This window comes from Manis javanica, chromosome 3, assembly GCF_040802235.1.
Source record: "Manis javanica isolate MJ-LG chromosome 3, MJ_LKY, whole genome shotgun sequence".
NCBI lineage: Eukaryota > Metazoa > Chordata > Mammalia > Pholidota > Manidae > Manis > Manis javanica.
In genome coordinates, this window is record NC_133158.1 from 3,147,900 (window position 1) to 3,164,076 (window position 16,177).

The 16,177-nt window shown below is 60.9% G+C and overlaps 1 protein-coding gene across 1 annotated transcript in view; it reads left to right on the plus strand.

Moving 5' to 3' along the window:
* Positions 1-16,177, plus strand: part of DNAH1 (dynein axonemal heavy chain 1) — a 67,923-nt gene that overhangs the window by 51,184 nt on the left and 562 nt on the right. The window contains exons 50-78 of the mRNA XM_073230683.1: positions 586-782; positions 1,248-1,383; positions 2,286-2,494; positions 2,643-2,814; positions 3,563-3,754; positions 4,087-4,197; positions 4,982-5,167; positions 5,525-5,716; positions 6,897-7,064; positions 7,150-7,341; positions 7,526-7,657; positions 8,108-8,233; positions 8,805-8,924; positions 9,024-9,173; positions 9,302-9,462; positions 10,242-10,467; positions 10,548-10,743; positions 11,040-11,191; positions 11,682-11,878; positions 12,103-12,251; positions 12,476-12,630; positions 12,706-12,837; positions 13,205-13,375; positions 13,459-13,638; positions 13,705-13,881; positions 14,385-14,555; positions 14,718-14,848; positions 15,209-15,560; positions 15,831-16,065. Of these exons, the coding sequence (XP_073086784.1) occupies positions 586-782; positions 1,248-1,383; positions 2,286-2,494; positions 2,643-2,814; positions 3,563-3,754; positions 4,087-4,197; positions 4,982-5,167; positions 5,525-5,716; positions 6,897-7,064; positions 7,150-7,341; positions 7,526-7,657; positions 8,108-8,233; positions 8,805-8,924; positions 9,024-9,173; positions 9,302-9,462; positions 10,242-10,467; positions 10,548-10,743; positions 11,040-11,191; positions 11,682-11,878; positions 12,103-12,251; positions 12,476-12,630; positions 12,706-12,837; positions 13,205-13,375; positions 13,459-13,638; positions 13,705-13,881; positions 14,385-14,555; positions 14,718-14,848; positions 15,209-15,560; positions 15,831-16,065 (5,068 nt within the window). The remainder of the gene's footprint in view (positions 1-585; positions 783-1,247; positions 1,384-2,285; positions 2,495-2,642; positions 2,815-3,562; positions 3,755-4,086; positions 4,198-4,981; positions 5,168-5,524; positions 5,717-6,896; positions 7,065-7,149; positions 7,342-7,525; positions 7,658-8,107; positions 8,234-8,804; positions 8,925-9,023; positions 9,174-9,301; positions 9,463-10,241; positions 10,468-10,547; positions 10,744-11,039; positions 11,192-11,681; positions 11,879-12,102; positions 12,252-12,475; positions 12,631-12,705; positions 12,838-13,204; positions 13,376-13,458; positions 13,639-13,704; positions 13,882-14,384; positions 14,556-14,717; positions 14,849-15,208; positions 15,561-15,830; positions 16,066-16,177) is intronic.

Below are 16,177 nucleotides of genomic sequence, written 5' to 3' on the forward strand. Positions count from 1 at the left end.
AGGCCAGGACGCAGAGTTAGAGGGCTACCCCCGGATGGGACTGCAGGCCAGCACCTGCCTCTCTAAGTGCGTTTCCTCGCCTGTGAGACGGGAGGCAGCAGGCCCTGCTTGGCCACCTCTGAGCCCGAGCCTGTAGTACCTCAGAGACAGGCCCTGTGGACAAGGACTTGCTGTGCCCGTTTGAGGGCTGTCATCACACCCGCAGAGGGCAAGCCCCCCGACCCCTGGCTGAGAGTCTGCCAGGACCCCCAGGAGGCAGGGAAACAGCTTTGTCAGTGGCCTGAGCTCTTGGCCAGGGGGGTCCCCTGCTGGTTTCCCCCCACATACATCCCTCCTAGTTTCCGGCAGCTCCTGCCAGGCTCCCAGGTCAGCACATCCTGGTGAGCCCTGGAGGGAAAGGCTGGGCTCTGACCCTGACCCTGACCCTCAGGCCTCATTCAGGTGGACCTGGCTTCTTAAGGCCCAACACCGTTCCATGCACAAAGGAGCAGGGGCGGCCATGGGTGGGGATGCATGCCTGTCAGGGGCCCTGGTGCATGGGGACAGAGGGAGGACTCTGGTCTTGCTGTCCTCCCTGGCCCCCAGATGATGCAGGTGATCAAGGAGTTCATGGAGGACTACAACCAGGTGAACACAGCCAAGCTGAAGCTGGTCCTCTTCATGGATGCCATGAGTCACATCTGCCGCATCAGCCGGACCCTGCGCCAGGCGCTGGGCAATGCGCTCCTGCTGGGAGTGGGTGGCAGTGGCCGCAGCTCCCTCACACGGCTCGCTTCACATATGTGAGGACCCTGGGCGTGGTGGACAGTGGACAGCTGGTGGCAGACTGTGTTGGTTCCATCCATGTTCTTCCACAGTGCTGGGAGCCTGAGGCCACCCCGAGACAAACCCACCCAGCCTGTGGGCTTCTGGGAGGACTGGGAACAGGACCTGGGCTTTATAGAGAAGCAGCAGCAATGCCCTGTGGTGCTACAGGGAGGGCGTGTAGTTACAGGCATCCAAGAGGGCTTCCTGAAGGAGGCAGCTGTGGGCCTGCTTTCAGACTCAGAGCTGGGAGGATGGAAAGGGAGTATTTCTAGACCAAGGGAATAGTTCACACAAAGGTCTGGAGGCCAGAGAGCAGATTCAGGGCCTGGAGAGTTTGCAGGTCTTCCCAGAATGGGAGTAGACCCCGGATGGCTGGGGTGGGGCGTGGGTGCCTGCCAGCCCCTCAGCCTCTGGTCTCAACCTCTGGCATTTATTTACAGGGCTGAGTACGAGTGCTTCCAGATCGAGCTATCCAAGAACTATGGCATGACGGAGTGGCGTGAAGATGTGAAGAAGGTCTTGTTCAAGGCCGGCCTGCACAGCCTGCCCATCACCTTCTTGTTCTCAGACACCCAGGTGCAACACTGCAGCCAGGGCAGGGCCCAGGGTGGGCTGGATACTACTCTATCTCAGTGTGGCATCCTGAAGGTGCCAGCCCTCCATGCCCAGGTCACTGTCAGTGGGGGTGGGTCTTGGAGGGATGGTCAGTATCAGGAGGGCCACAGATGGGTGCGTCAGGTGCATTGGGCCATCCCAGCCTATCGGAGCTAGGGCGGTATAGATCATTACTGCACCCTGAGGGTGAAGAAGGTTCCCAGCACCGTGAATGACCACATGTGGCACCACACTCACTGGCTTCCTGCTTCAAGGAGCACAGGCCTCATGCCAAGGTGCTGTGCCCTCGGCTCCCCTCTCTGGGCTGCTCCCTTCAGAGCTCCCTAGACAAGGCCTTGTCCCAGACCTCAGAGAAGGAGAGGTTGTCACTCTGGGACCTCAAGACAAATAGAGCAGTGCTTAAACCTGACTGGGGGGTCAGGGTTGGGCTAAGGCTGAAGGCCTGCAGTGTAACCCACCCTGGGCAGGGGCCCTCTGCTCCCAGCCCTGCTTCTTCCCTGGCTACCCTCATGTAGTCAGGCAAGTGAGGGTGCCCTCTAGCACTGGCAGGCACTGGCCAAATAGATGGGTGAGGACCTTTTCTGCCTGTAGCCTGGTTTAGGGAACAGGCCTGGAAAGTGAGGAAGATGCTACCCCCTAGGGCCCAGGGCCCTCCCACAGCCCCATGGGGACGTTCAGAGCATACTGTAGCATAGGCTGAGTATGAGTCCTAGAGCAGGACTTGTGATCTCACTTGTGTGACCCTGGGCCTCTTGGTCTATAATGGGGTTGCTGTGAGGTCCAGTAAGACTGTGGCCATGAATGAAACTCCACACCCTGGCGCCACCGTCAGGTCTCAACTCCTGCACCCCATCCCTCCCCAGATCAAGAATGAGTCCTTTCTGGAGGACATCAACAACATCTTGAGCTCGGGTGACACTCCCAATCTCTACACCTTGGATGAGCAGGACCAGATTGTCAACACCATGCGTCCCTATATCCAGGAGCAGGGCCTGCAGCCCACCAAGGCCAACCTCATGGCTGCCTACACTGGGCGTGTGCGCAGCAATATCCACATGGTGCTGTGCATGAGGTAAGATGGCTGTAGGCCACATGGGGCAGCGGGGCTGGGTGGGGTGCACGGAGGCCTGCTATGAGGATGAGTGCCCTGGGCCTGGCTGCTACACCGCTGGGGTGTCAGTCAGTGTTCCAGGGCCTCATTTGACCTCCTGCCCCCTCAGCCCCATTGGAGAGGTCTTCCGAGCTCGCCTGAGGCAGTTCCCCTCCCTGGTCAACTGCTGTACCATCGACTGGTTTAACGAGTGGCCGGCAGAGGCCCTGGAGTCTGTGGCCACCACATTCCTGAACGAGATCCCAGAACTGGAAGTAACTCCCGAAGTAGTTGAAGGACTGGTAGGTGTCTTCTGAGGAGCAAGCCATCGGGGGAGCAGTTCAGGTTTGGGCTGGGGTTCTCTGGGGCCCGATGCTGCCAAAAAGCCTTTGGGCAGAGCTTCACCTGTCTAAGCCTCAGTTCCATCATCTGTATAATGGGAGTGCCACGTGGTCATCATAGTGACACAGGAGATCAGACACGCAAGTCACATAGTCACTGTTTGTTTTATTTCAAGAGCTTCACGGCAGCATTCATCAGAGGTCGCCCTAGCACAAACCAGAGACTGCAGATGGGGGCTAGATTTGTCTGGTCCAATCTGAGTGTGACACTCACTTGGGGGCCCATTTCCCTGCCCGGCTGGGTTGAGGCCTTGGGCCCTCCCAACCCCAGATCCAGCCTCTGAGGGGGCGCCCCCTTAGGACTTTCAAAGAAAGGCATGTCCTGGGGGCTGTGACAAGGGCCTTGGGCCAAGAGCTGGGAGACACCTGAGTCTGTGTTCTAAGCCAGCTCTGCCCTTGACAGCTGCGTGAACTTGAGAAAACCCCTTGACTTCTCTGGGTCATGAGCTTTTCATCTGCAGAATGGGTGACTTGACCTGGAGGTCACGAGGGTCACAGGAGAAAGGGAATATGAGGGATATTGAGGTTCCTGAATGTGGCAGCCTCCTCGGAACCAGGCTGTAGTAGCTTTGAGGGCCCCAGTGCACCCTGCACCCCATCTTTGATGGGGCCTCTGCAAGGCTGACATCAGTGGCCTCCTGCCCCACAGATCCAGGTTTGTGTGTTTATCCACCAGTCGGTGGCCAAGAAGTGCATCGAATACCTGGCCGAGCTGGCCCGCCACAACTACGTGACTCCCAAGAGCTACCTGGAGCTGCTCAATATTTTCACCATCCTTATTAGGCAGAAGAAACAGGAGCTGAAAACCGCCAAGAACCGCATGGAAAGTGGCCTGGATAAGGTGGGCCAGGGTGGGGCCTTGGGGGCAATGGCAGGCTGCCCACCATCCTGCTCATCTTAGCCTCAGCCTGGGGAGGAGGCCCAGCCCAGCCTTTCGGCCGGCAGCCCACAGTGTTTAAATGGATGGCTTCCTCCCTCTCCAGATGAGCAAAAGCTGCCAGCCAAGCGCAAGGCCAGAGCTGGTCCGCTGAGCAACCTGGGGCTCAGAAGCTGCCAGGCACAGCCTCTATCAAGAATGAGGGCTCCTGTAGGGCTTTCTTCCTGGCCCCTGCAGGCCCAACTCCCGCTCAGGTCCCTGTCACATCGAGTTCCTCTTTGTGCCCCCCTGACCAGCTGCTGCGCACTTCGGAAGACGTGGCCAAGATGCAGGAGGAGCTGGAGATCATGCGCCCCCTGCTGGAAGAGGCTGCCAAGGACACCATGCTCACCATGGAGCAGATCAAGGTTGTGGCTGCCTCCGTGATGTCTGGCCATGTGTGAGGGCTCGGCATTGCCCTGCAACCTTGGGATCACTAGCTACCCGACCTCTCTGGGTTGCTAAGCCTCCCTGTGCCCAGTTTCCTCATTCACTAGTCATTTGTTTATTCAACAAATGCTCGCTCTGAGCCTGTCTGTGCCCAGTTCTACACTGGCAGGGCTGTGGTGAACAGCAAGGCAAATCAAAACGCTGACACTCACGGCGCAGGCCAGGTGGTGGGGCGGCCACGGGGAGCCCCCAGAACCTGCCTGCGTCTGCCTGGAGATCCTCTGAGTCTGCGTGAGGGCCCGGCAGTCAAGGGCCTGGTCCTCACAGCAGACATCACAGATTTGCCCACTCGTTATGGGAGCTTTCTGGCAGAAGTAGTCACAGCCTGCGCTACAAAGTCAGTGTATTGAAAATTCTTCCAGCCGATGGAAAGAAAGTAGCTCACAGAGGGAGTGCCTTTCTGTCTTGTGGGGAGATGTCCTGTGGGCTCCTAGCATCCTGCCCCATGGAGCAGTTATGCTCAAGCATGAAAGGCCCTGAGCCCCATGCCAGGTCCACAGGGAGCAATGGGACTGGAAGAGGCTCCTCATGCCCCAGCTCTCCACAGCCTGTCACAGCCGAGAGGGCCTGTGGAGAATGGGGCATCCCAACCCTCATTCCCTTCCTCCTCGGGAAACTGAGATGCGGAGGACAAAGGGGAGGAGGCCACACCTGTTCCTGACACTGGCTACCAGGGGGGCCCTCCCTGCCTCCACTCCCCAGGTGGACACAGCCATTGCCGAGGAGACCCGGAATTCAGTGCAGGCAGAGGAGGTCAAGGCCAACGAGAAGGCCAGGAAGGCACAAGCTATCGCCGATGATGCGCAGAAGGATCTGGATGAGGCGCTGCCTGCCCTGGACGCTGCCCTGGCCAGCCTGCGCAACCTCAACAAGAATGACGTGACTGAGGTGGGTGAGCTCCCCCGGAATTGCTCTCTGGTGCCTCTCGAGCCCCGGCCCTCAGGCCCTCCCTCTGCGTATCCTAGCTGCCTATCCCTACCTCCTTGCACCAGCCACAAGGCCCAGGCAGGCACCTAGGGAGAGCTCTGAACCAGAGAAATGAGCAGCCAGACCTCATGGCCGGGCTGGGTGTGTGGGGGAGCAGTAGGAGCCGCAGGCCAAGGCAGACCTCAGCGGGTCTCTGGGTATGGCCTTTGCCTGTGTGGTAGGGACTTGGCTGGGGCAGCCCACCCTGTCGGCAGCTGACGCTGCCCAGGGTCCTCGGCGATGGGCCTTTCCCTTCCCCACGCTTGGCCTGGCCCCCAGGTGCGTGCCATGCAGCGGCCGCCTCCAGGTGTGAAGCTGGTCATAGAAGCTGTGTGCATCATGAAGGGCATCAAGCCCAAGAAAGTGCCTGGAGAGAAGCCTGGCTCCAAGGTGGACGACTACTGGGAGCCTGGGAAGGGGCTGCTGCAGGACCCTGGCCGCTTCCTTGAGAACCTCTTCAAGTTCGACAAGGTGAGCACACCAGGGCCCTGGCCAGCCAGTGAGGGAGGGCAGGGCCCAGCAGTGGGGGCTTGGTCCTGCCTCTCTGCCTGCAGCACACTCAGTCCTGAGGCCATGCTGCCCAGGCCAGACCCTGGCCCAGAGGAGCCGTCTGGCTGGTGGGGCGACAACAGACCTGTCAACAGATGGGCACTGAGGAAGTCAGGACAGGCAGGCTCCCATACATCGCTCCACGGCTCTGCAGCCTGGAGATTTCCTCTTGTGCCCTTTCCCCCCTGCGGACCCCACATTCTTGGCCTAGATCACCATCTCAGCCTTGACCATCGCCTCTCCCGTGGCTTCAGCACCAGAGTTCAGCTGCGGCTGTCTGTCTCTGGGTTTCTTTGTCTATCTGGAGCTCTCAGTGTCCATGGGCAGGTGCTCTCTTAGAGGCTGCTTCATGATTAGTCAGCCTGGAGCCCACAACCCTCTTGGAGGGACCTTCTTTGGCCCAGAAATTGGCTAGGGAGCAACTGCATGTCCCACACAGGCCACCCACTACCACCATGTGTCAATATTGGGACACCGGGCACTTCCCAGGCTGTACTGGGAGGTTGAAGACAATGGCCAATAGGCCGCTGGAATTCCTATAGATCCCCCATCCTTCTTCCTCTTCCAACACACTAGAAACCAGAGGCCCATAGGCCTAATTAAGCCCAAACCAGGAGTGCTCACAGCCAGTGCTCAGGTGCCCACAGTCCCAAGCTCTGAGCTCTCTGGGAGCTCATGAGTAATGCAGATTCCTGGGCTCATCCTGAACTATGGGTCTGGACGTTCCCAGGGTGCGCCAAGAGCCCCAGGGGTGTGGTGAGCTCTCAGGGTGGGGATTATTACCCTTGACTTACTCACTCATATCCACAACTGCTAGGAAGCAGCCCTTACCTCTCAATGAGTTTTGAATGGGGCCTGTATATGATCAGATTGAAGCTGGCTGTTTCTCGAGGAAGAACTCTCCAATCATATTATCTGAAATTATGGAACACATAAGTTGCTCTTTCGGCCAGCCTTGCTCGGTCATGTTTACTCTCTGAGGAGGACACCTGTATTGAGGCTTGCATGGGGCACAGAAGCAGGACTGGGTGCTCCTTACCAGGACGCCTGACCCCATCCTCCCTGGGAAGCATCCCCTGAAGCCCCCGGTTTCCATCCCCAGGACAACATCGGGGAGGCAGTGATCAAAGCCATCCAGCCATACATCGACAATGAGGAGTTCCAGCCAGCTGCCATCGCCAAGGTGTCCAAGGCCTGCACCTCCATCTGCCAGTGGGTGCGCGCCATGCACAAGTACCACTTCGTGGCCAAGGCTGTGGAGCCCAAGCGGGTGAGGGCTGGGTACAGCTGTGGGCAGGGGAGGCGAGGGCTCCCCAGGAGCACCCGACAAGCTGGCCCCATGCTGTTGCCTGCAGCAAGCCTTGCGGGAGGCCCAGGACGACCTGGAGGTGACACGGAAGGTTCTGGGGGAGGCAAAGCAGCGCCTACATGAGGTGGAGGATGGCATTGCCACGTTGCAGGCCAAGTACCGAGAATGCGTGTCCAAGAAGGAGGAGCTGGAGCTCAAGTGTGAGCAGTGTGAGCAGCGGCTGGGTCGTGCTGACAAGGTGTGCATAGCCCTCTCGGGAGGGCCTGTGGGTGCCCCCGACAGGGACTGGATGGGTCGGGTGGTCCTGGGGTGGCTAGCTGCACCCCCTCCCCTGCAGCCTGGGGCTCTCCTGGGCAGGGGCGCACAGATCCCCAGCCCAGCGTCCCAGAGCCCACCCCCCCCTGGTGGGGCTGCCTCTGCAGCTCATCAGTGGGCTGTCGGAAGAGAGGGTACGCTGGCAGGAGACGGTGGAGAATCTGGAGCACATGCTTGACAATATCTCCGGTGATGTGCTGGTGGCCGCTGGTTTCGTGGCCTATCTGGGCCCCTTCACGGTAAGGAGCCCCCAGCCCTGTCTGGGATAGCCTCACCTCCCAAAGAGGCCCTGCCTTAGGCCTCACCTCCGTGAGGGGCAGCCTGTGGGTGGCTCTTCCCTCACTCATACAAGGCGCCCTGACTGAGCCAGGTACCATTCCAAGCATGGGATACAGCAGTGCACAAAACAGCCAGGCAACCTGTCCTGGCAGGGCTGGATTAGTGGGAAATAGAAGCTCGCACTTCTGTGCCGGCTGGGGGCATCCCTCAGTCCACACAGTCTCCCTGACAGGTGGGCATTGCTGTCATTACCCTGTCTCCCAGATGAGGGTCTGAGGCTTACGGAGGCAGCGGCTTCCCACCTGAGCCCTGGCCTCTGTGTATGTCTCCCAGCTGCTGGGTGGCAGGGCACGGTGGGTGGGCATCGCGGGCATCATGGTGGGGTGGCCCTGAGTCCGGCATCTCTCCAGGGCCAGTACCGCATAGTGCTCTACAACCACTGGGTCAGGCAGCTCATGGTCCACCAGGTCCCACATACCCCGGAGTCCACGCTCGTGGGGACGCTGGGGAACCCTGTGAAGATCCGCTCGTGGCAGGTGCAGCCCTGGGGGGTGGGGGTGGCCGGGCTGGGCCTGCAGCATGGGCCCGGCTGGCCGGAGCCCCTTGCCTCCCTAAAGCCCCCTTTCCCGGGTCTGCTCAGAGATGCCTTCCCTGAACCCAGCAGTAAGGGTGGCGGGTCAGAGAGGAGATGTGGGCGGAGAGCAGCACAGGCCCAGTGAGCTAACCGGGCAGAGCTGCCTGTGAGTCAGCTGGGGTGGGAGTTAAGAAAGCTTCCCTCAAAGAAGTCACGTCTGACGTCAACCCTGAAGCATAGGTAGACTCGGCCCGGGAGAGAACTAAGAGGCCGTGGGCAGCGGCGAGGGTGAGCAGGGGCCAGGAGGACCAAGGGGCTAAGTGAGTGGGCACTCGGGGGCCAGGAGGGCAGGAAGGCCCAGCAAGGAAGGATGTCAGGAGCCAGCCTAGGGGCAGGAGGACAGCCAGGTCCTGGGGGCTGGGCCCTGTGCCCGCTACCACCTGCGCCCACCTCCAAGGGAAAGAGAAGCTGGCCCTGCACTCTCTGCCTCTCATGTGAGAGCTTGACCCAGTCTGGTGCCCGGTGCCCTACAGATCGCTGGCCTCCCCAATGACACACTGTCAGTGGAGAACGGGGTCATCAACCAGTTCTCCCAGCGCTGGACCCACTTCATCGACCCTCAGGGCCAGGCCAACAAATGGATCAAGAACATGGTGAGCCCACCTGCCTGGTGCCGCTGCCTGACCCTGCACGGCTGAGCCTCAGGCTGGCTTTCAGCCCCCAGGGCCTCCACTCATCCCCTGTGCCCACAGGAGAAGGACAGTGGGCTGGATGTGTTCAAGCTGAGTGACCGAGACTTCCTGCGCAGCATGGAGAATGCCATCCGCTTTGGAAAGCCTTGCCTTCTGGAGAATGTGGGCGAGGAGCTGGACCCGGCCCTGGAGCCCGTGCTGCTCAAGCAGGTGGGCCCCCTGCAGAGGCTGGGGGGCTGGGAGTGGCCTGCGGCCTGGATAGGGGGGAGGACAGTGCCTCCCCCTGCTGCACTGGCAAAGCCCAGGCCACAGCCGTGCCCCCCCGCCATCTGCCACAGACGTACAAGCAGCAGGGGAGCACGATGCTAAAGCTGGGGGACACGGCCATCCCTTACCACGAGGACTTCAGGATGTACATCACCACCAAACTGCCCAACCCACACTACACACCCGAGGTCGCCACCAAACTCACCCTCATCAACTTCACCCTGTCGCCCAGGTATGCCCCCAGTCTCTGGGCGTGTCCGGCGGCACCTCTCCCACCTCCAGGCTGGGGCTCACTGGGTCTTCCCCACTCAGAGCCTCAGCCAGCTTCTTCCTGGGTGCTCCAGCCCCCCCCCCGGCCATCTCTAGCCCCTCCACCCACTCCCTTCGCTTGCCACTATTTCCACATAAGAACACCGTCTCAACTTGTCCTGATCCTTGGCCGGGACACCCTGGCCTCCCTGGGCACTAGCCGTACCTTATCTAGGCCCCCTCCCACAGATGACCCCAGACTGCCCTGGAGCCCTGAGTGTGGGACACACTCTGGCTCCTGCACCCAAGTCCTGTCCCTGCCCTTGCTGCCAGGAGCCCAGCCCAGTGGCTTTTGCTAGGCACCCACAGGCCCCACAGGCCTGCTTTGTGCTAAGGCCTCCACGCTGGTGGCCACCACGAAGCTCTCCACAGGCCAGGCCATGAAACCGCCCTTAAGGCCTGTCCCTACCAGCCACCCACAGCCTCCTCCTGCTAATACGGAGTTTTTCAGAGATCCCAGCAGCTCACACATGCAACTGCCTGGCCTCTGCTGGGGTTCCAGGTTGCTGCCCAAGATCCCAGAGAGAAAAGGTCACTTTGAGGCAGGTTCTGTGTTAGCCTTGCAGCCTGAAATAGAGGGCAGGCTGCCACTGGCATGGATGCTATGCGCTTGCAGCCCCAGGTGGATAGGGGAGCAGATGTGAGGCTGGCCCCCCGGGACCCATCAGCTGATGCAGACACGGTGTCCCTTGCCTCTGGCAGCGGCCTCGAAGACCAGCTGCTGGGCCAGGTAGTGGCTGAGGAGCGGCCTGACCTGGAAGAAGCCAGGAACCAGCTGATTGTCAGCAATGCCAAGATGCGCCAGGAGCTGAAGGACATTGAAGACCAGATCCTGTACCGGCTCAGCTCCTCCCAGGGCAACCCCGTGGATGACACGGAGCTCATCAAGGTGCTGGAGGCGTCCAAGACAAAGGCTGCCGAGATCCAGGTGGGCCCCCCTTCCTGCCTCTGCAGCTGCTCTTTGCCTGCCTCCCAGAGTCTGATGCCTCTACCTACCCTGCACCCCAGGCCAAGGTCAGGATCGCGGAGCAGACGGAGAAGGACATTGACCTCATGCGAATGGAGTACATACCCGTGGCCGTCCGCACCCAGATCCTCTTCTTCTGTGTGTCCGACCTGGCCAACGTGGACCCCATGTACCAGTACTCCCTCGAATGGTTCCTCGGCATCTTCCTCTCGGGCATCACCAACTCAGAGAGGGCAGGTAGCCCTGGCACACACGGACTTGGTGACACAGATGCTGGGCTGCCACCCGGCACAGATGGGACACTCATGGACGTGTCGCCACTGTGGGCACATACACGTAGACACGCATGCTCCCTGGCCCACATGCTTACATCAGACTCTCACTACAGAAGAACACCCCCCTCTCTGCCCCCACCCAGGGCCCTTTTCCCGGGAAGTGCAAATGCCCCAAGGGGATGCCCAGGCCGCCCCGTGTATTCAGGGAGTTGGGCTGGGCCAGGCCAGCATGTTGCTGCCCTCACCTCTGCCCTGCAGACAACCTGAAGCAGCGCATTGCCAACATCAACCGCTACCTGACCTACAGCCTGTACAGCAACGTCTGCCGCAGCCTTTTCGAGAAGCACAAGCTGCTGTTCGCCTTCCTGCTGTGTGCCCGCATCATGATGAATGAGGACAAGATCGACCAGGTGCCTGCATAGAGAGCTGCCCGCTGCAGGGCCTGGGAGAGCCAACGGGCCGAGGCCTCGAGAACCCCTGCGCACAGCAGCCCAGAGGCCCTGGGTTAGCGTGGCCCAGGCCTCCCGGAGCCCTGAGCGCTGGAGAGCGCTCCGGGAGGGAGTGCGGCCACCCCGGGTAGGGCCCTCGCTGTGCGCAGGGCGCTGGGCTCCCCAGTGGACTCTCACCCGGCCCGACGAAACCCCTGGGAAGCAGTCAGAGTTCTGATGCGTCCTCCATTCCAAAGTGAGGAAAAGCAGGTTCAGAGAGGTCAAATCCTTTGCCTAAGGGCCCCCAGCTGGGAAAAGGTGACCAGAGGACACAAATCCCAACCCGTCCAGCTGTCCCCGCCAAGCAAGGGCTCATTTCTCTGGCTGAGGGTGGTAGGGGAGGCACTGTGGGTGGGGGGTGCTGGAGGCAGACACGGGGTCTGGGCACTAGCCTCTCCCTGTCCCCTGCCAGAATGAGTGGCGCTACCTCCTGTCTGGGGGCTCCATCCAGGTCAGGACTGAGAACCCTGCTCCGGACTGGCTGTCAGACCGGGCCTGGCGAGATATTCTGGCGCTCTCAAACCTGCCAACTTTTTCCTCCTTCGCAACTGACTTTGTGAAGCACCTCCCGGAATTCCGGGCCATCTTTGACAGCCTCGAACCCCACCGGTGGGCCCCAGGGCATAGCAGGGTGGGCACATGGAGGGGTGACAGCCCAGGAGCCTTCTCTGAGGGACCATCAGGGTTGCCCTGCAGCTGTGGCCACATCTCTTCTGTGTCCCTGGCCACGTACCCCAGACACCCCACTCGCTCTTGCCCTCCAGCCATCAGAGTCTTTGGGGCCAGTACCCTCCCACAGATTGGCTCTTAGGGAGGCATGGGCACTGTTGCAGGGAGCCCTTGCCTGGCATCTGGGACCAGTACCTGGACCAGTTCCAGAAGCTGCTGGTCCTCCGCTGCCTGCGTGGGGACAAGGTTACCAATGCCATGCAGGACTTTGTAGCCACCAACCTGGAGCCACGCTTTCTTGAGCCCCAGGCAAGTGCTTCCAGCCAGCACTGAGCTGGTTCCCCGTGGGTCTCAGGGGCCTGGCTGCACCTGGGCCAGGCCACGGATCCCAGTGCTCATCCAGAGGCTCTGGGAAGTTCCAGACTGACCAGGGCCCCCTGGGACCCTGTCTGGGAGCCCTAGGATCCCCCTCCCTTGCCCTGGTCCCTGCCTCTCAGCCCCAGGTGGCCCTACCATTTGTCCCTGCCCTGCAGACAGCCAACCTGTCATTGGTGTTCAAAGACTCCAACTCCACCACACCCCTCATCTTTGTGCTGTCGCCCGGCACTGACCCCGCTGCCGACCTCTACAAGTTTGCAGAAGAGATGAAGTTTTCCAAAAAGCTCTCTGCTATCTCCCTGGGCCAGGGCCAGGTAAGGGTGGGGTGGGCGGGGGCGGGGCCAGCTGCACCCCCCCCACCCCACCTTGCTCAGCACCCGCCCCCACAGGGCCCTCGGGCAGAAGCCATGATGCGCAACTCCATAGAGAGGGGCAAGTGGGTCTTCTTCCAGAACTGCCACCTGGCTCCGAGCTGGATGCCCGCCCTGGAGCGCCTCATCGAGCACATCAGTCCTGATAAGGTGTAGTGCCCTACCTGCCTCCACCCGGGCCTCCCCTGCCGAAGGGAGCAGTGCTGATGCACCCCACCCCGGGGCCAGGGGAGGGCGCGCCCGGAGGCGACATGTGTAGCCCACATCACTAGATTAAGCTTCTCAGTGCCCCCACTCGGCACCTCCTCGGCCAGTTACTGTGGCCAGAGGTGATGTGACTCGCCCAAGGCCAGCTGGTACAGACAGTGATCCTGGACTTGCCCGAGGCTATGATCTTACCCCAGGCTCTGCACGAGGCCCAGCCAGGGGTGGGTCAGGGTGGGCGTGGCCCAGGGCCTCTGGCGGGCCGGTGGCCCCCAGCGTGGGTCTGCATGCTTACGTGGGGTGTGGCCACTAGGTGCACCGGGACTTCCGCCTGTGGCTCACCAGCCTGCCCAGCAACAAGTTCCCAGTGTCCATCCTGCAGAACAGCTCCAAGATGACCATTGAGCCACCACGCGGCGTCAAGGCCAACCTACTCAAGTCCTACAGCAGCCTCAGCGACGACTTCCTCAACTCCTGTCACCAGGTGAGCGGCAGCCACAGCCCTGCCAGCATCCCTTCTGCCCCTCACTGCCCACCCCGCCCCTCACTGCTGCCCCACACCGGCAGGTGATGGAGTTCAAGTCCCTGCTGCTGTCCCTGTGCCTCTTCCACGGGAACGTGCTGGAGCGCCGTAAGTTTGGGCCGCTGGGCTTCAACATCCCCTATGAGTTCACAGACGGGGACCTGCGCATCTGCATCAGCCAGCTCAGGATGTTCCTGGATGAGTACGAGGACGTCCCCTACAAGGTGGGCCAGGGGCAGCCCCAGGGGGGGGGCCAGGCGTGCGCGGGCCCTCACCCACCCTCCCCGCAGGTCCTTAAGTACACCGCGGGGGAGATCAACTATGGGGGCCGCGTCACCGATGACTGGGATCGCCGCTGCGTCATGAGCATCCTGGAGGACTTCTACAGCCCCTCTGTGCTCTTCCCGCAGCACAGCTACAGCGCCTCTGGCGTCTACCACCAGATCCCACCCACCCACGACCTCCATGTGCGCACACCCCGCCATAGGGGCCTGGGCCAGGCCGGGGGCTGGGTGCCGAGGTGCCGACTGCACCTGGGTGCTGGGGGAGGAACTCCTGAGCCCCCAGAGGTAGCCGTGGGCAGGGCAGCGCCCCTCCTGCCCCCACTCTCCCTCTGCCCCTGCCCCCCAGCCGCTGCCTGAGCTAACCGCAGTAGCCCACCCAGATGGTGGGGCCAGGGAGGGCTTCCTGAGGAAACAAGCCTCCTGTAAGATGGGAGAGGTGGTCAGGGCCTGGATCGGGCATTCCAGAGTGTGGGTTGTCAGCGTAAAGGGCCGGCAGCAGGAAGGTGGCTGGAAGAGAAGAAGACACCCTCAGTGCCTCAGAGGCCCTGGAGTCCCACGACCAGGGAGATGCATAAGGGTTGCAACCAGGGGTGACAATGGGCTGTGCTCAATTGGAGGCCCCCCCCCAGCTGGGGTGGAGTGGGCAGGGGCTTCAGTGGCCACCCTCCTACCCCTCCCACCTCCAGGGCTACCTCTCCTACATCAAGGGCCTCCCTCTCAACGACATGCCTGAGATCTTTGGCCTGCATGACAATGCCAACATCACCTTCGCCCAGAATGAGACATACACTCTGCTTGGCACCATCATCCAGCTGCAACCCAGATCATCCTCTGTGGGTGGCCTGGGCCGAGAGGAGGTGGGTGGCAGCAGGTGGTGGAAGGGGCCTGAGAGCTGGGCAGGACCAGTGTCCCACCCCCATCCTGTCTGCACCCCTATGGGAAGGAACTTTGTGCATGTGGAATCCTGCAAGGATTAAGGGGGGCCAGCCCAGACCTCCAGTGCCCCTTTGCTCCCACAGGTAGTGGAGGACGTAGCCCAGAACATTCTGCTCCAGGTGCCTGAACCCATCAACTTGAAGTTGGTCATGGCCAAGTACCCCGTGCTGTATGAGGAGTCAATGAACACGGTGCTAGTACAGGAGGTCATTCGGTAATTCCTCATCTCCCCCAGCCGTGGTGGCCTTTGGACTGTAGAGAAATGACAGCAAAAGCTACTATGGGCCAGGTGCCACGCATGCCAAGTGCAATAAATCCATCCTCTAACTCAGCCACATTTTTATTATTCCCATTCTGCAGATGAGTAAACCAAGGCCTTGAACAGTTACGTGACTTAAGGTCACATATTTGCTAAGGGCCAGAGTTGGGATTGGTCCCCAGGCTGCCCAGCCCAGCTGTATGCTCTTAGCCCCTATGTTTTGCCATAGTTCTCTGTCTCTGGCCTACAGCTGGGTAGTGTAGACACTGCCACATGGCCTGAACCACTGCCTGTCTGCTTGCCACGGCCCCCTAGGTACAACCGGCTGCTGCAGGTGATCACAGGGACACTGAAAGACCTGCTCAAGGCCCTCAAGGGGCTGGTGGTGATGTCCTCCCCGCTGGAGCTGATGGCTGCCAACCTATACAACAACACCGTGCCTGAGCTTTGGAACACCAAGGCCTACCCATCCCTCAAGCCGCTGTCTGCATGGGTCAGGGACCTGCTGCAGCGCGTGGACTTCCTACAGGCCTGGATCAGACAGGGCATCCCCGCTGTCTTCTGGATCAGTGGCTTCTTCTTCCCCCAGGCTTTCCTGACAGGCACACTGCAGAACTTTGCCCGCAAGTCCGCCATCTCCATTGATACCATCTCATTCGATTTCAAGGTGTGCACAGTCAGGGCCAGGGCAGGTGACAGGTTGGGGTACAACTCAGGCAGGAGGCACACTGAGGCCACTGCTGGCTGGCACCTAGGAGACACCGGAGATGGGCTTGGGGGGCAGGGAGGCCACAAAGCCCAGGGAAGTCTCCAGGGGCAGGGCGCAGCCTGCAGGCAACCAGCTGAAATGGTGGGTGAGCAACAGGCAGGCAAAACCCTCAAGGAGGTATTTGTGCCTCCCAACTCAGCTTCTGGGTGTCATGCGTGCCCACCGCAGGTGATACGCCAGTCAGTGCCGGAGCTCAAGGAGAGGCCCAGAGAGGGAAGCTACATCCACGGACTGTTCTTGGAAGGCGCCCGCTGGGACCCTGTGGCCTTCCAGCTGGCTGAATCGCGGCCCAAGGAGCTGTACACAGAGATGGCTGTCATCTGGCTCCTGCCGACACCCAACCGCAAGACCCAGGACCAGGACCACTACCTGTGCCCCATCTATAAGACGCTGACCCGAGCTGGTACGGGCCCAGGCGGGGAGCCCACACTCGGGTGGGGGCCCGGGCCACTTGGGCCAGACCCAGGCTACCTGAACAGGATGGCCGACATGTCAGCACTCCTGAGATGAACCTG